We start from the raw sequence: 19745 nt of genomic DNA, 5'->3' as shown, positions 1-19745 counted from the left end.
GACTAGCTTTTACTTAATGAAGTCTCGGTACTGATGCAACTTACTCATTCTGTAATTTGGGTGAGATCTCCGTCTGGCTACCGAAAGACAAGTATTGAGAGCAGAACTATTTTCTGTATCACTTCACATCATTGGAAAATGTTTATTAAAAATAAGGGTTATCTGTTGTTTTCTAGTATTTCGTTATAGATGTATTTTAATCGTTTCCCAATTGTAGTGACATCACAAAGGAAGTAATAGTGAGTTTAATCGTACAGCACTAAGTAAAAATGGTGAATTGCACCATTAGGCTCTAAACCTGCAGACTGACTAGGAGTAGGTTGGAAGAAAGATAGAAGTAGCCAGACTGAAATATGGCATCATTTCAAAAAGTCATTTGCCATTGAATCTAACCCTGTTGATATATATATGATATAGAGATGCGGGCTCCCTAGTCTGAATCCCCCCCATAATTGTAATCTTTATTTGGCGATGTTAGTTGATATGGCCCAAAATTGATCACATCACAAGAATTGGATTCGTTCGTTATATTCCTCTAAATCTTAAACTCAGTATCATTCCTTCCTCCCCATTCCCTCTTATTACTTGTTCCTTTTAGACTGTTTCTATTGTGTAGCTCCCCACGGAATTAGATATTTCCTTCATGCTTCTCAACTTGTTAATGCCCCCTTATTCTACGTTGATTTGAATTGTAGCAACTTGTTTGATTTTGAACAAATGGAGCAAAGTAATTGGCATGATCTTGGAGACATACAGTTAAGACATCTGCCGAAATGCCGTCTTGTCCCGACCATTTCATTTGGCACTTTTTACATTCAATTTTTAGTTCCATATGGAAAGGGTTTACACTTTTGTATTGCTGATGAGTTTGTTCTCTATTGTATGTTTCAGTTCAAGTTCTCTTCACATTAGTACACTGAAAAAAACCAACTAAGGTAGCACTAAAATAATAGAAATACTAATCGTAGTGTAAAGCTAAAAATAAGTTTGAGAGAGATATAATAGGTGTCCACAAATTCAATGTTCTCCATCAATAGGAATTTATCTTTACTCAAATATATATATATATATATATATATATATATATATATATATATATATATATATATATATATATATATAAAATATCGTCTATAAAAACGAGTCAACATTTCATTGGACATTCGTTTCAAGCTACTGAACTACGGTTATCGTTTAATCATACCAATCTGTTGTCTACAAATGATAAGCTGGTGGTGCATACTATGCACTCCAAATCATTCTAGGTGGTTATCATTCCAATTACTGTTCTGGTTTTTCCTATGTACAGTTTTTATCACTGTCTCGCTCTAATTCTAAACCTGCGATCTGGATCCTAAATTATATATCGTTTTATTCAACTTTTAGTCTGAGAAATTTTTACGTATTGCGTCAGACCTTGAATTGTTCAGTTGCTTGTCTGATGTATCCTGGTGTAACGGTATACCAGATATTACTGAACCCCTTCAATCTACCAATTCATTCCTCGGTTCTTCAACTTCATGGACTAATCGTTTACTAATGATGGCCACACATTTATCTTCAAATGGTTCATCTGCATCTGTTTGGCTGAAATTGGCCAACTGGTGCTATTTGCGTGGATATAAAGAGGTAAATGGCATGACGCATTTTTAAAATTTGGGATTTTAACATTATCCAAATGTTGTTTTAAAACTTCGAAAGATCTATTGTTCGCATAAACATTCTATTGTCATAAATGGTATATCACGGAATTCGACCCAACTACTGATAGAAGAGAAAAAAAAGTCTGGTGTAGGGATATTGATGTTTAGAAAAATAGTATACCGTTTGTCTTATCGAATGGAATAGTGAAATGTGAATCAAAGTTGACATTGCTTTAGAAATTTGAATATTTGTTTTCTGCTCAAGTAATTAAGGCTAAAAGATGATTTTTTGTTTGTTAATGAGGACACACGAACGGTACTGTGGAGCACTAAAAAATAAGCAATATAGAACATAATATCTTAGAAGAAAAACAAATATAAAATCATGTGACAGCTACAATAAGTATACTTAAGTATACAGTTCAAACAATAAGACAAAAAACATTAATTCTACTCCTCTGAGAATACAAGATCGCCGTTGGTTTCATTTATGATCGACATCGAGCTGTGCCAATAATTACTAACGTACCACTATTATCATTCCTTTTCTATCCCCTCTACCATGAATTACCTATCGTTTCGCTTCTTTCACGTAATTCTAACCTCAGCATATCCTAATTTGTATAGGAGCCGCTTGGATAATATGTGTAAATTATAAGGGTGGCTTTTCAATGTGTAATTAGTGATAGGATGATGGTCCCCTCAGCATTAACTATACGAAGCATTAAATGCTGCTGACAATTAATTGGTTAATTGCTATCGTGATAAGAAAGATCGAACATATTTAGCTTCAAAAGGTCAGGTGTCATAATCATTGCTACTATATTATTTCGACTTATTTGTTATTCATACCGCTGATTTCAAATCATCCTGTCGATGTTTCATAACAACTTGTACTAGCACATATTCGTTCCAGGCTTGATGTTGAGGCAAACAATGATTATCAATCCACAAAATTTTTCGGGAACATTCGTTCTCCAAGTTATATTCATTTCAAATGCGTAATAATCGCTAATTGAGTTGTGCAGTTTTATGAAGCTAAATCAACTTATTTGTCTTAAGAATATTAGCACTTTTTCTTAAAATTCTCTATCGGTAAGTTATTCTGATTCTTTTGTTTTGTTCTTAAGTTTTTAATTTCATTTCCATTTGTAGATCCATGAATTCCAGTCAGCAGCAAGAAATTTTATTACGGTCCTGAATGAGAAATCCTCTAACCATTCAAGTGTTCCTGTCCTTTTAAAATTAGTACAACCACAAGAGTATACATCACTAACTATATTGGTTGAAAAACTGTTTTCTTTAGAAAACTCAACTGATGATAGTAAAGACGTTGATTTGCTTATAACTGCTCTAATCAGTGCTCTGACAACCTTTTTGGCGACTGATCGTTGTGATGAAGATGACTCAGAACTATTCAACCATCATTCTGACTTACCAGTTCATCTCCATCAGTTCTCTTCTCAGTGTCCTGACGATCAAATAGATTCTCAAGTCAGTAGAGTTCATAAATTTGTAGTCAAAATATTTTTCTTTCTTTGTATATATAAGTAAATAAATTGTATTGCTTAAAACTTCACCGCATTAAAAGTTTGGTGAGTCCATTCCTTTGTTTAAATCAGAAATTGATCTTAGCTAGAACACCATTGAAAACTAGGAGGCTCTGAACAACTGTTTGGTTTTGGCGTTGGGACCCTCAGCATTGCACATCCACGAACTCGCCACCGTGTATCAAATCCAAGATTTTTAGTCTCGTACGAACGCCATACTTCTAGACCATTAGTCCAGTATCCAATGATTTATATCTCTAACTTCAATCACTTTACAGCTCAGTAGTTTAGGGCTTAGGCGTTCACGTAATAAACTGAAGGTCCTCGGTTCTATTCTTCGTGGCGACGTGGTTGCACACTACTGAGCGCTATACTAGAATGAAATATCCATCCAATGCTTCCAGGATTTCAATGATGGTTTAGCTAAGATCAGTTGGTGATTTAAATTATGAAAATTCTACAGTCTACGAAACTGTACAGATACATTTCTACTTAGTTAAATTATCTGTTTATTCTCTTATTAGTTATAAATATGTCCCATCACTAATGAAATATTTAGATTTGATCCTTTATTGTTTGTTAATGATCCAGCTTCAAACCAAATTGCAATAGTAGTTCAATGTAAGAATTTACTTGGAATTATTTTCCCATAAAGCATTAAGCAGTAGTCGTCATCTTATTTCTCATAATAAATTCAAGCACTATCGTTACTACTTGTTTTTCCTTGTACACTACGTTAAATGAATGATGGAAAGGTGCATATTAGAACTCAGTAACTTGTGGTGAAGTAATTTCATATCTAATTGATATGTTTTACCAACCGAAGTATGCACATTTCCATGTAAGATTTTCAATGAATTTTATTTCGTTATATATATATATATATATATATATATATATATATAGTTAAGGGCATGAGGGCAGTTATCACTTCCCGGCTGCCGACACATTGTAAGGGTTCTCCTAGAGGTACCTGAAGAGGGAATAGGGTTAAATTTGGTCTTAGTGACCTTAGATCTTGACCACAGTGCCCAAGGGACAGCTGCTTGAGGCCGGTCACACACGACTTTTCTGTGGATGGTTTTTGTGTTAGCTCCGTGTTTGTTGAGGCCTTACCATCGAAGACGGAAGTTCGTGGGATAAGGCGAGGTGTGCGTCTTTAGGGTCAGCCTTTTCTAATCCCACCCTTCCTTTGTGGGAAGGCAGTATCTCTGTCATGCTGGTTGGTTGAAGGAAACATCTTACTGCCATCACACCTCTATACAGTCAGCAGTACGACTTCGCCCCCAGACCTTGAGTTTTCTGGTTTTAGTCTTACCGCTCTTCGATGGACCTGCCTGGTATGGTAGAACCTTGAGGAACGATTTTTTCAGCTAGTGTAACCCGATTGGTTTATCATGATTCGCAAACCCGACCACCACTTCAAGGTAGCAGCAATGGTCGGGTTACTGTGACTGCTCCTATATTTAAGTGTATTTATTTTTTTAATCAAATGTTACTATCAATTCCGTTTATAGATGCAGCAGAAATTTTTTTCGCACTTACGGAATATTATCCCTTCTTTGAAAAATCCAAGTCTATCAAACGATTTAGTACAACTTTTGCATCAATTATTAGTCTCGATTACTGAACGTCAACATACTCTACATATGTCTGCAGCTCAAGCATATGCTACATTTCTCACTATAGCAGACCAATCTAGAGGATCAGGAAATTCTATCTTCTATAAACCAGTTACTAAATTAGACATTACAACAAGTAAGTTTTAAGAAATCAACCATTTTTATCAAAAATATAAACTTTCTTTGGTAAATCAGTTTAAGTTAAATAGAATCGAATCGAGTACAAATAGACATCTGTTCATATCATTATATTACAGATAATAAAACAAAATAACGGGATTGTGATAATTAAAAGCATTTTAGTCCAAAAAGAATGGCCAAGTCCTGATATTTCCAGATGATTAATTAGTTCATATCGTGGAACGTTATCAATTCAACATTGTTTCTAATCTATCGTTTTATAATTGTAAAAATGTTTCTTAAATACCGCTCCTATTCTAAAATTTTGTTTTATAGTCTGTTTTTATGTTGTGACAACTGGTCAACATATATTTATCGTATGCTCAAACTACTATATTTCAAAACTATCTTTTCTTCGCTCTTCTAATTGTCTTTATTATTTTTCCTCTTTCAGCAACTTTGAAATTCTTAGATCTGCTGTGCTCACCATCTCGGAAACTCCGTAGTATGATCTCAGGTTTCCTTGATCAGGCAAGTCCAGTACTATCTGAGTTTAATCATCAGCGTATAAATGTACAATCGGACAAACTACAACATGGAATTGGATCTAAATCTAGTCCAACATTAGGTGGTCCAGCGATTTGGGAAGCTTGTTTACCACAAGTTTTAGTTCGATTGGGTTTGCCAGATGATATGATACGCAACTGCTTAGTTGCACTATTGAATCGACTTATTTATGTTGGTACTGACAATAATGTCAACTTCAAATGGAATTCACCATCTTTCCGTCTAGCAACTCAACTTGTGTTTCCAGCTGTTGTAGCTGCTTGTGATCCTGTTAATCCAGACAAAAATGTTCCAGACATTCAACGTAAAGGTATTGAAATGTTTAATAAATGAATTTATGCAACATTTTAATTGATTTAAATATCTAATATATTGCTGACGTATCAACTGTTACCGTTTTTATATCATTTGTCTGTGAGTACCGATTTAAGTCACTCAGCTTCTCGTGTCTTTTTGTCATAAGTACATATCATCTGAACTTCAATAAAATTTAGAAATGTATCACTGCCTCGTTTAAATTTTATAACTATAATCATTTATAAATTTATAATTAAGCATTGATAGTCCCAATCACTAGCGCCTGATTAACCTCTGTCTTACCTGCTTTTAAAAAGGTTGTGTTATGTGTTACTCAGTTCACTGGGTTTAAACCTACTACCAGTTGTTTACTGAGTGATATCATTTGCCGTAAACCACCTAAATGTAAATCGCGGGAAATGCGTTAAATTTCTCGTAGTTTGCAGGCTAGTTACTTCTCTCATTATTATTAGCTGTTGGAACATCTAAAGTCTATCATGTTTATCGTTTGCTTTTGACTTGTATTGGGACTCAGTAGTAAGACACTGTTGCAGAACATGGCGCTTCAAACTTGCCTTAAGTGGATTACAGACACAAAATAACAGAAATTTAAGTATAACCATCCCCCTTTTAATTTCGTTACCGACAACTCCGTGTGTGCATAAAAATATATCTGTTAACCCAGAAGTAGACTTCAATGATATCATTTCACTGTTTGATGACTACTTGGATTCCATTTGGCGATTTGATGTTTGGTAAAACATTCATTTCGTACCTTCGTGGTGTAATTTGCTCAATTCTGATGGCTCACCGATAAAGATAATCAAAGTTGACGTAGCTGGAAGGCTCTTGTGTGCTACTGGCGGTAGTATGATAGGTATCAGTATATGTATAGCAAAAAGTTGAATGTGTAACGATTTTTCTCCTACAGTTTTGCTCTGTTGTAATACTCTTTTCTGATTGATAATGCCTTCAAAAAGTTTTTCACACTCTGTGGAGTAATACTATGTAACTCAAGGGTCCGACATGTTAATGTATAGTACAGACTAACAATATGCACTTCAATAAATTGAAAAACTTATCACATGATATACTAAATATACAAAAACGTTGTTCAAAGTTGGTATCGCATAACAACTTAGTTAAAATTTGACTACAGCGTAAATGGAAATTAATGCCAGTTCTATGTAATTCAAATAATGTTAACATCACAAACACCTGTAGTTTTTTTGTTTATGTTTTGTGCGGTACGTTTGGAACCATAAATCACTTGTGACAGAAACGTAGTTGTCTTTCTGCAGATATATGCAGTATTGTTGTAATATATTGTTTAATATCCCAATGAATACCATGTTGAGTTTTTCGAATATTTCTGGTTATTTGAAAAGTAATTTTATTTCCATCAACACTGCCTTTTATTTCAGAAAATCCTGCTGACACAGCAGATAATCTTGATCTCACGATTTCTACAAACGCAACAACTTTGGAATCAGACTCAAAGCTAAATCCGTCTCACTCGTTTTCAAAAATAGTTATTGCTTTGAGAAATACAGGTTTTAGCGATCTCGTTCATGAAGTGGAAATTTTCACTTATGAACTACAACGTATCACTGTTTTATGGGAAGAATTATGGCTTGGTTCGTTGGTACAACATCTAGATGAATTATCCAAAAAGGTAATAACTGAAATATAAACATTGTTAATAGTTCGCATTCACTAAAATATAAATTATGTAGTCAATGTGGTCCATTCCATTTATATTATCTAATAGCTTTGAGTTTTCCATTCTCTTTATTAAAATTTACTTGTAAATAACTATTTTCTACCCTTTAACTGCTTATAAACAGACAATAACAATGCCATTTTATTCTACAAGCAACTTAGTTTTGTCTTCATACATAATATTCAAGTGATTTCTCTCATTCAGGTATATCCCAACATCTTTCTGCTTACTATATCGAATTTACTATTCTGAATTAGGGTATATAGGATATTAAATAACTACATTAGTTTGTTGTGAACTGACTAGGTATTATTGAAGATTTTTTTCTAGTTTTAATAAACATAATAACTGAGTTTACTTAATATTTAGTCTTAAGATTTGATGTTTCTTGTACGTTGATCCCTATATTTACTCAACTCTTTATAGATAAATCTCTTAGAATCAGAACTAAAACGGACTGAAAAAATAGATGTATCCCAAACTGTTGAGACCTCTAAGGCTTTATCAAAGCGCATTTTAAGTAAACACTCAATAATTGAAAAAGAAAACAACTTTTTATTGTCGCATGACGTAATTACAAATGATACGGATTTCACATCAGTGGAAACTATTGAGGATGATTTATTGGGATCCAAAAACTTGACAGAGTCAATTGATTTAGCAAAATACCTTGCTGCACTACAACCAACTCTTGATTTATTATCACAGCTATACTCTTTAACTATCCTTGTTAAACCTGAAACTCCACATGAAGAATGGTTTCAAAGGACATTCGGGCATGTAAGTTCTGTGTTTTTTGTTTTTATGACGAATATTATTAGTAAATGTTGAAAAACGTAACTGTTACAATTAAAATTTCGAACCTCTCACTCGGTAGCTTACTAAAACCAAGTGTATTACCATCCGCATTCCCAAAATGTATGCCGATTATGACGAGACTCTAATTTAGGGACGAAGCTTGAACGAATCTTAAATGACCTTGACAATTATTAGCCAATCAGAAGACAGTGTAAAGTTAAAATATATTGTAAGGAAGTAATAAATTACAGTGGATGGTCTTCTTTTACATGATTTAAAAACTTGTTAAGGTTTGATAAAGGTTCAGAAGTCCTGAAATCATAATGCATGCGGTATAGAAACTCATCCATATGGCTCCATAACAGTCGTCCTCTAGAGCCGTGGTATGGTTTTAAAAATTCCTTCAGTCTGGACCACATAACTTCAATATTATTATTAGTATGGACGCCGGTTGTTGAGTCGACGAAATGGCGCTTGTGCACTAATACATGATGCACATATCCAAGTATATGTAGGCACCTATAAGCCCGCTAATCATCCGTATATACTGTTGTGCCCGGCTGCACGTATTCCTGTATAATTGGTATTATTTTGTTTGCTTGCCGGTTTCTTACCCTCTGAGAATGTCCCTTTTGCGTTGATCGGTCATAAATTCCAAGTACCTGTCAAGTATATTTACGGAAATGCTACTTACCCATTCTTCCTTGATACTACGCCCCCTATTGTATTTTTGCTTTCTTACTACGTTTCATCTATCTCCACAATGCATCCTACTCCTCCGAATGATTGGCGTAGACGTGTCATTTTACTTGCACATATGTCACGGCAGTACTCATACCACTGAACTGCTGAAGTTTCAGTAACATCTGCAAACGCCACAGCCAGTGTTACTGGTGTCTTTATTATCCAATTTGCCATTATTATCATGATCTGCCTTAATGTCAGTCGCGATCGAGCGAAGAAAGTCCCCGTTCGAGCAGACTTTTTCCTCCAACATGATGAACAACGAAACATAATCTCACCACGGTGGTCTGCACACTTTGCTGCAGTCATTTGATAACCGCAGTCGCACGTACAAGAACTTCCTAATAGTCCCATCTGTTGTAGCCTCTCAATAATCACCTCTTCTCTAAAATCCGCTGTAAACCGATCGTATGTTAGCATCACGTGTTGAACTTGACTCCGTGACCTTGAGATTGCTCAAACGCTTCTGATTGGTTCGTCCTTAAATTAGAGTCTCGCCCCGATTATCATGAATTATGCTTATTGGAAGAGAGATTAGTTTTATTACTATACGGCGTAGTAAATTACGCTCTTATATCTTAATCTGTAGCTTTTGGGTTCAAATGTTGACATGAAGCTCAACATTTTGATTCATGTACACAATCGGTAGAGGCTTTTGAAATCCTTACTAATGACTCAGTTGTGGGATTAGTAAGGTTCAAGGAATGTTATATATAGTGATATTTTATTGTCGTTTGTAGTTATTTTATGGAAGTTTTAGCTGAACTAACGGACAGCAATTTCGCTACTGCCTTTTAATATATTTCTCTATTCTTGCGAAACAGAAATCAATGTTATGATCATACACTACCACTCTTTCCTAGTCCTCCAGTTTCTAGTGCATGAGCACTGTTTAAAAGATAATCACCTATTTGATAGTGTTTATATATCTATTCTGTAATTTTTTGGGATGTAACTTAGATCAGTAAATTACGCGTTGGCATATGTACATCGTTCTTAGTTGTTCGATGCAGTAGATAACTAGATCCTCCTTTCACTCTTAAAAGTAGTAATATGAATTCTGAGGACGAGTTATCGAATTTTTTGATTCCTCGGGTGTGATTCATGTTACTGAATCTAAGGAATTATGTTATACTAGATTCATTTATTTATCTTTAGTATTACCATTACATGTTCTTAGTTGCCTATAATTTTAACTGAATAATATTTTAGGTTATTGATGAACTTCAAGAATCGCTATTGCATCCTATGGATCTTAGAGATGTGAAAGAACCTGTTTCCCTTATCCGTCAACTTATTCATCAGTTACAAACAACCCACCAATCAACATCTTTTTCTCAAGTTCCTGCTGTTTCTCGAGTGGGAGCTGCTCCTGATATTGATGCTCGACAGTCTATAAACAATGTATCCTACCTAAATCTACGGCAACTCAGTCCTCGGCTTTGTTCAATACAGTTTAAAAATGATCATTCAGTTAGTTCCACAAAATCTTTCACCTGTGGAATTCCCTTACCGGGACATCTTGGCATAGGAGCCTCTTACTTAGGTAGCCGTATCACTGTCCTGCCAACAAAAACTCGACCGAAGCGTCTTTTACTCAGAGCACAAAATGGTCGTTCTTATCCTTACCTTTTAAAAGGTTTAGAAGATTTACGTCTTGATGACCGTATTATGCATTTGTTCGAGCTTACAAATATCGCTGCAGTTGAACTGTCGTCGAATAACTTTAGATATTTCGAAAATACTTTTGCCCGAACATATTCTGTTACTCCTCTAGGAGTTCGGTCTGGTCTTCTGCAAATGGTACAGGGTGCTGTCCCTCTTTTCAGTCTGTATAAAAAGTGGCAACTCAGAAATTATAAACTCTCTTCTAGTAATGGCTATGTATCATCTACGTCTGTAATTCCAAGACCTGGGGAACTGTTCCATGCTCGCCTTAAAGAGTTTCTACATGCTGCTGGTCACCATTATCAGTCTCAGTCTCGTTCTAATTGGCCTTTGGAGATACTACGCGAAGTACTAATATCTTTGGAAGCGGAAACACCTTCAGACTTATTAACTCGTGAGTTGTGGGCTTCAAATCCCTCATGCGCTAGTTGGTGGAGGGTTACACGTACATTTGCTAAGTCAGCTGGTTTGCTCAGCAGCTTGGGATATTTAGTTGGTCTTGGCGATCGACATCTTGATAACCTTCTCATAGACCTATCTACCGGGCACATTGTTCACATAGATTATAATGTTTGTTTTGATAAAGGGAAAAGCCTGAGAGTTGCAGAAAGAGTTCCGTTTCGATTAACAAGGATATTAAGGCACGCACTTGGACCTGCGTGTCAAGATACATTAGTACGTGGGACGTTCCGGTTTACTGCAGAAAGTGGGTTACAAGCAGCACGTCATATAGTTGACCCTATTTTAATACAACTCAAAGCTTTTTTAATCGATCCTTTAGTGGATTGGCAACAAAAAAAGCATCCAACATCCAGTTCTCAAATTGTGACTGATTTCATTCATTTAGCTGCTTTTCACGGCGGTGGTAGCACAAATTCTTGTAATTATCAAACAATATCAACATATCGACGTTTGCGCCGTGTTGATTCAGAACTTCGAATGTATTCAGGTCTTTTAACAGTAAGACTTGTTGAGTTAGTTCAAAGTGCTTGCTTGGACTCATTATTTTCGTCTTTGGACGTAGTTGTTTCACGTTTAACTGTTTGGACAGAATTAAAGAAAGCTCGTCAGCATGCCTCGTTTATAAAAACTCGTTATTTGACTTTAATAGCTGCTACTCACGATGATCTGTCGTCTTCCGAGTACCGTTGTCAACAAGTAGAAAAAGCTAAGCAAAGAATAGAAGATCTACATGGAGAATTTTCAAAACAGAATAAAATATGGATAGACGAGATCCTATCGCACTTCCAAAATTATAGATCACTTGTTGATTCCACCTGGTTATCATCCTTAATTGCGTCTAATGAGGATGTAAATTCAGCTCTGTGTGTCACCTTATCTAACTACTACACAATTGCTAGAATTTATATAACAAGCTCAGAATTTATTGATTCATTGGCTCATTGGATTGATCAACTAAAATATTTTCATTCACAAATGGATTTGTCAATGAAATCGAACAATATTGGTTCACTGATGAATTTAATTTCATCTGATATTCCGCTATATACTTCCAATTTCGATTTAAAACTGTCTAATGTACTGGAGCTAGCAGCCAAGAAAAGTTTTAATCATTTATGTGAATTACGTCGAATTAAAGAAGAAAACGTGAATTCGCTTTCGGATTACGCAAATACCGAAAGCGCCATCCTTCATGAAATCAATAATTTGAATTTGTTTGTATTTGACCAAGGAGCCGCTGGTGTAACCGCTTATTGCTGGGCCTTATTTGATTATGTTTTAAGCGTTTCTATCAACTCTCTCGCTATTGAGATTGATTTTAAAGAGTGGAATTTGAATAATGGTAACTGTCAAACTGATACAACTCATATTAAGAGTCTTCCCCTGGATCAGCTTGGGACATGTACAGACTGCTTAGTAAACTTGTTTAGTGTTCTTCGTCACCAGTCTACAGGTGTTTGGAATCTTAATGCTGGCTACGAGGCAGATGTTAGAAGAGAACTAGCATTCCTCATAGCTGTGAAGGATTCTATTCGTTGTATTAGTCAACTGCGCTCTAATTTAATAAGACTTCTGGTCCCCGAAGCTATAGAATCCCTTATAACAGCTAATGTATCTATGGTTGAGAATTTTTCCAGATTTGTAGTACATCACATGGCCAAACCAAATACCACCAATCTTAGACAGCTTGTAGATAATTTCCTCCTAAAGGATTTCATCATAGAAAACCAGGGAGATGCACAACTCCATCACGTTCTTGTTGCTGTTCACCTTGCTCTCACCAATACAACATCTCAGTTAGAGGAGATTGCTATACGAATTAGCTCATGCACCATAACAGCTTTAGCGTGGTACTATGTCGATATCATTTCTCAAGTCACTACTGTACTAATGTCGAAAAGTTCGAATTGCTCCGAAGGTGCGGCTTCATTATGGAGATGGGAGCCTAATTTATCGAGTAGTATTTCGGATAATATTGCATCTTGTACATGGACTGATGAAGTTTACAATGCTGGAATTATGTCTTTTATTTCTGTACTGGAGGATGGGTTGACTCACTGGCAGATAATTCATCATGGTTACACCGATAATATTTCAGATTTAACCCCTAAATTATTTATTGATCCCATAGATAACTTTATTGGTCGTTTGTCCTCACGTCTTGCACTAGCAAGCTTGGTTGGATTAGCGTCGAGTCGTCTATTTTGTGTACTTGTTGAAAATACCGGATTATCAATTCATAGACTTTTGGTTGAAGGTGAACTCTCTGCTAAAGCATCAGGATCGGTTAGTGTTGTAAGTCTATCTGCTGAGAAAATTGTCGAAAGTGTAAATGTTCAAATCTCAATGACACAGCCTGTTAGTGTGCAGCATCTTAGGACACCTGCATGTAATCTTATTCATCGACTAGTTACCCGTTCAAGTCAACTAAGTCAATGTTCGGAAGAGACATTTGAAATTGAGGCTGCTGAACAGCATTATAAACATCTTATTCTAAGCCTGTCTGCCTATAACTGGATGCATACAATTGAGATCGACAAAACGTCACAACTTTTCAAACAAGATCCATGTATTTGCTTAACAAATGCCCTCAATTCAATCAAAGATGCTGCTGAATTAGGATCTGCTTCTGGCGAAAATATGTCGGAGATTTCAGCAAACGCTATTGCCCGGTCAATCTATTACGTTGAAACCTTGAGATCAAGGTATGTCTTTTTTCGCATAATTTTAATTCTAATAAAATTCGTGTCCAATTGAACCACGTTTTTCCACAATGATAATATTAAGTACATTTGGATATTTCCTGTGCAACTTTTTCTTTAACCTGAGGCAATACGTATGTATAATCTTATGCCTTCACACTATGGTCAATAGTTGTTAGTGTACTTATTTGTTTCCTTGCAGCTTTATATATAAAAGTATTTGTCCTAAACCTTTGTGTAGACAGAATGCGCCATACTAAGTCTTTATCTTTCGTTTGTTTGCTTCTATATATACCTCCATCTCTCTTAAGGTTATTATTTCCCTATAGTGGCTTTGCAGTTCATTTATTAGATTGGAAGGGTTATACTTCAATCAAATAAGTGATTACGAGTTCTCTTAAGCATCGGAATTATCTAAGTAAAAGGAAATTGAAGTAAATAACGAAATATTTAGCCGTTTAAACTGAATTCCTTTTTCTTAGATCACGTTCAATATTCTTTGTTATCGAAACTGCTGTTATCGTAAAATATTCCATCAACATTTCACAGCTTCCTAGTTTGTCAATGCTTATAATGATCGAAAAGTTGGTTGATTACCGTACAATTGGTTCCATTACTTGTGTATCTGTCAGTAAATCGGTACCATAAAAATGTATACTTAAACTGTAATTTTTGTATTGATAAGCCTAGATTTAATTTGCATTCATTATTGATGAAAATATATATCTATGTGCTGTTCTTTTCTATTCAGCGGTCTATCGTCCTCTTCATCGTTCTCACGGTGTGTAAATATAGTCAACGAACTGGAAAAGGCAATAAAACATAAAGAAAAATTAATATCAGAGTTCACTGAGTTGGATCGGATAATTTATTCAGTAAAGGTATGAATCGGACTTTCTAAGTTCACTATATATATATATATACGAATCATTGAATAACTGATTTTATAAACACAATCAACTGTCGAAGATTTCACACTTAACAATATTGATTATCTGCATTCATTTACTAATTTACCACATGAATAATAGTAATAATAACAAATTCACTTAAGTGACCATAACAATCTACAATACCTTTCGACGAATTTCCTCCTTATAGCATAATTTATAATTACTAGACAATTATACTGACTCAATTTCATTCATCATGCCTTATGAATCTTGATTTGTTACAGTTTCTCAGAATTCACGATTTAGTAATGTCTAGTAAAGTGTATTCTTCTTTTAACTATAACTATCTCGTGAGTAATAATTTTAAGTAGCACGAAAACTAGGTTCAGGGTTTCCTGTTGACTACCTCCAACCACCATCATATCTCAACATAGTGCACGCAATTTCGAGTCACCTAGACTGGTGGCCACATTATGTCTTGGTCTATAGGATTCAATCTGCACTAAGAAGGACCTGACATACATGACATTGATCACTACCCAGTGATCAATCAATTGAAAGTGGTTTTCTATAAATAACCGTTGTAATAACTTTCATTTAAATCAAATTCAAACTCATTTAATTAAGTGATTCTGTTAGGATAGAGATTAAATAAGATTAATGAAAAGAGTAATAAGTATTGGTAAAGCTAATAAACATGTTCTTATGTTAAATAATGTGAATAACTATAGGTTGAATGTTTGAATATTCTAGACTAAAAAATGAATCATTCAAAAATGAAATGTTACTATCATTGTTATTTAATCCTTAAAATAAAATGAAATCGACTGACTGAGTAGAGATAAGATAAGAAGTGAGAATTTTTAATTAGCATCATTGACCGAAAAAAATTACGTAACAAATATTTATGGATGAAGTCACTGTGGCAAGGCAGAGTTCATAACTGAGTCTTTGAATTCATGAATTTCGTTTCAGCCTCTTTGTAGTAATCGCTTCAGCAAAACACTATTAAATTGAATGTTCTTTGTTGATTGATTATCTTGAAAGACTGAAACTTCAACATCATAACCACTATCAAGCAAATGGCGGGCAACCGCACCATCCTTTTACTTTGAGCTTCTGTGAAATGTGTTTAACGGTGCGAGCAACAACCTTTCTTTAGTTGGTAGGTCTGTTAGTAATAGCCTAAGTAAACTGAAAACTTTGTGTGAAAAACAAAATCGATAAAGTTCGTTTCAGTTATAAGGATTACTCGTAATGGTTTACATAATTTCCAATTACTTCCAGTGTAATTAGTCAAGATACTGCATTTACCTTCTCCATTTTCGTGTGCATCGGTAATGATTCAAAATAATTCTAACTGTTCAAATTGGAGAATCAGTTCAAACTTAAAATTGTTTGTTTTTCATAAGGTTTACTCACAACGAAAACAATTCTTCTCTGCATACAGTATTCTTGTGAAAAGATTAATTACGGAGTATTATTGTTATTAGTATTATTATTAACCACACTCAATAAATTCCGATTTTTATTTCTAGGACACGTACGGTCTGAAGTGGCCGATTCACGATTGGTTTCAATCATCATCTGATAGACATTCAGATGAAGTTGTCGAAAGCAACTTACTTGAACTTGTTAAAAGCGATCTTACTTCTGCGGAGTTAGCAGTCAACAAACTACATCAACGCCTTTTATTTATAAAGGAAGAGTTCAATGAGATGGACTTAAAATCGGAGCCGTTAAACGATGTTAGCTTTAATCGATCATCATCACCGGTAGTAATTCCAAAAAGAGTTAATCGCAACCCACAATCTTGTCGCTTAACAACACTTACTTTACAACCCACTGTTTCATTATCTTTATGTTCTTCTGAGGCATCTACTAACGCTAAGCAACCTACAATGATAGCATCACTACGATTTCAGCTCAGTACATTACAAAAAGAAAAATTGTCTGATATTCGACAGATCGTAAAAATTCTCAGCCGTTATGATTCTGTTCGACTCAATTTACTACGTTCCGATCAGATGTCGCTCAGTGAAACATGTACTACATCTATCTGGAGCGCTTGGTTAGACGAACATCAAAATTGGACTACTATCGTTTTAAGTGTTCTAAAAAGATTAACCAAATTTATTAGTTCGTTCTCACCTTCAGTCAAAAGATCTACTTCTTCGGAACCATGTGAACCTTGTGAAACAATAGATGAAACTGAATTTGCAACTTCTCTCAATAAAGATTGTTTACTTGTTAAATGTAAGCTTGTGGAAGAACTGATCAAACCTCTGCTAAATGGAATTTATGAAAATGTTTACTCTAATCCACATCTATATCATTCTCTAGAAGGTTTCCTGGATATGCTCAATGAACACTACAGAAATATCAAAGAGATTATGTTTATTCAAATGAAGGAGTCGGAGGTAGAAATCATTGAACCTAAACCAACACCGAAGGTTGAAAAGGTAATTAATCCAGTTTGGACTTTTATACTTCGCTTCTTGTGAACTATATGTCTTAACTTTGTTTTTTCTATATCTATATCATGATTATTTCTTTTCATCTCTAGGTTATACTTCCAGGAAGATCTCTAAACATGGCGGCTTTGTCTGTTTGGAATCGTATCTACAATCGTTTGCATGGATTTGATTCGTTTTTGCCTACTGCTAACACGGATCAATCAATGTCCATCAGTGCTCAAATAGATGCTTGCATTCATGAAGCCACTAATGTTGATAATCTTGCTCTCATGTATGAAGGATGGACGGCATGGGTATGAATTTCTCCAAGTGATTCACTAATATGCTGCAATTTACACTACAAAGTTACTTTTTAATTGCTCGATCTCGAGGATCTCGTGGTAAATGGATTGATCAATTAGTACCTCTAGGTAGCTTGAGGAAATCATACCCATAATATCCATCATTTACACGCGAGAAAAACAATCAACATGCCTATTTCTTTTGATGAATAGTTGGTAAGTCTACTTTTATCAAATGTATGTTAGACAATTTAATATACTATATATATTCTGTTGGTGGGTTTATTTGTTTTGACGTCTCGAAATTAGCAACACTGAAGATGGTCATTGTTTATATGATATCCTCTCATTGTAATATAACTTCCAGGTAGTTCATAATATAATTGACCAGTTCAACCTAATTTATTGAACTGGCTTCCTTATACATTTTTAAGATTATCGATGCAATAATTATATATAACCAAGCTGTATAATCCAGGCCACACTGTCTGTTGCCTTGCGATGATATTCATTCCTACATTAACTGTCTATAAAAAGCATAGGTCAGTGTGATTTGTACTTTCTGTCCATATTTATAAAGTCTGGATATTTACTTTTCTTGCCAGTGATAACATTAAATTAATCCGTCCTTAGTGGTGATACAGTAAAAGTTTTTACTGACATCTGTTGAAATAGATACATTTTTTCAGCGTATTTTGTTTTGTAAGATAACGGTTGATTTACGGAAATGACATGAAACCTTAATATTGCACATGCACATTGGGTCGAATCTAATTTAATGCTCCTAGAGCAAAAATTTCAAGATATCTTTCACCCTTCCTCAGCTCAGAAACATTTAGCATCACATATACCTGATAACTTACTCTCTTGCTAGTTTGCTCTATGGTGTCATGTTTGACCCACCGGTCACCATGAGAGTAACGCGATCCTAATGGAGTTCAGTTTATGGTGGCATACTTATCTAGAGAGGTTTTATTTAACGTATTTGTACATAAAACAGGTAAATAGATCTTTTTGACATATTTAATTTACTGCTCTAATCACTTGGATTTTCCGTTTGCTTTTAGCTCCGACTGACGGACTAATTAATGGTTGTAATTGTGGACTATCATTGCCAACCACTTTATCAGTACACACTACTTAAGGTCAACGTGCTTACTGTTTCAGCTAAACTCTCTTGTTCAACATCCGTAAAAACTTACGAAATTATGTTCTTATGATTTCAGCTATACAACCATAAATGTTTTGTTTTCTGTTGACTAAATCACAAATTGTAATTCGTTTTGTATACGCAGTTTCATTGTCATCATCACTTATTACGTACCTACTGTCTTTTTGTGTATTTTCTATTCACCATTGTCATTATTTACTCGTGTTCATTGTTATGTTTTTATTTTTTCTTACTTCATAAACAGTATTGTGTCAAAGCTTTACCTGATTTGTTTTCGGTTCTTTCGAATCCAAAAAAATTAAGGTTAATGGGGCATAGCTTTACAGTTCAAATGAATGTTAATATTGCCTATCCATTTTATAGTGGACCTGAATATCGAAATATCTAATTATGAAATTAATTTAGTGCTCGAAAGGCAACCGCTACTTTATTGACGGAGACAACCGAAAAGCTGTAAAACTACATGACTTCAACTAGTTTTATTACTACTGGGATATAAGGATTCCACGTTGACTGAATAATTCAGTTGTCGATACTCTAGAGTTATTAACTTAACGATCCCGGAATTTGTTACTAAAACATTATATAAGAATAATCGCTAATTACCGAGTCAGCTTGATAAAATACTATTTCATACTTACCATATATTTTAATTACGCTTTGGAGGATTACAGTTTGATCATATTTGAAATCTATAAAAGTTGGTGAACGTGTTCTCCACTACATGAAATACATTACATTCTATCCCATTGAACTGGAGTTTTGTTGTAATTAAAAACTAAAAGGAAAGTGACAATAAGCAGACTTACAATAGTGTTTTTCTAACGTCGGGAGTTTGTGACTAAATTGGGCTATTATTCTTTGAAAAATGGAATTTTCTGACTCATTTTCAGATGACTTATGTAGATCCATGTCGATTGATTGCTAATGTATATTGCTGACTTTCCCCGTTGATTGTCATACACCCACCATAATGGTTGGTTGTTCATAGTGTTAAAATCTTAATAAACTAGTTGTGGCGGGGTTC

At 34.7% G+C, this 19745-nt stretch overlaps 1 protein-coding gene across 3 annotated transcripts in view; it reads left to right on the top strand.

The window, feature by feature from the left end:
• Positions 1–19407, top strand: part of SMG1_1 (Serine/threonine-protein kinase smg1) — a 35698-nt gene extending 16291 nt beyond the window's left edge. For 2 of the 3 annotated variants that reach the window (XM_051211980.1, XM_051211982.1), the window contains 11 exons: positions 1387–1629; positions 2799–3137; positions 4711–4951; positions 5390–5812; positions 7224–7474; positions 7949–8302; positions 10277–13899; positions 14648–14777; positions 16328–17251; positions 17356–17763; positions 18615–19407. In XM_051211980.1, the coding sequence (XP_051072112.1) occupies positions 1387–1629; positions 2799–3137; positions 4711–4951; positions 5390–5812; positions 7224–7474; positions 7949–8302; positions 10277–13899; positions 14648–14777; positions 16328–17251; positions 17356–17565 (6738 nt within the window). In that variant the 3' untranslated portion in view covers positions 17566–17763; positions 18615–19407. Of the gene's footprint in view, positions 1–1386; positions 1630–2798; positions 3138–4710; positions 4952–5389; positions 5813–7223; positions 7475–7948; positions 8303–10276; positions 13900–14647; positions 14778–16327; positions 17252–17355 lie in introns of all 3 variants that reach the window. The other variant, XM_051211981.1, reaches the window with a different exon arrangement.
• The last annotated feature ends 338 nt before the right edge of the window (positions 19408–19745 follow it).

This window comes from Schistosoma haematobium, chromosome ZW (genome assembly GCF_000699445.3).
Source record: "Schistosoma haematobium chromosome ZW, whole genome shotgun sequence".
NCBI classification, from domain to species: domain Eukaryota; kingdom Metazoa; phylum Platyhelminthes; class Trematoda; order Strigeidida; family Schistosomatidae; genus Schistosoma; species Schistosoma haematobium.
Note: the sequence above shows the minus strand (reverse complement) of the source record. Positions and strands in the feature narration are given on the sequence as shown.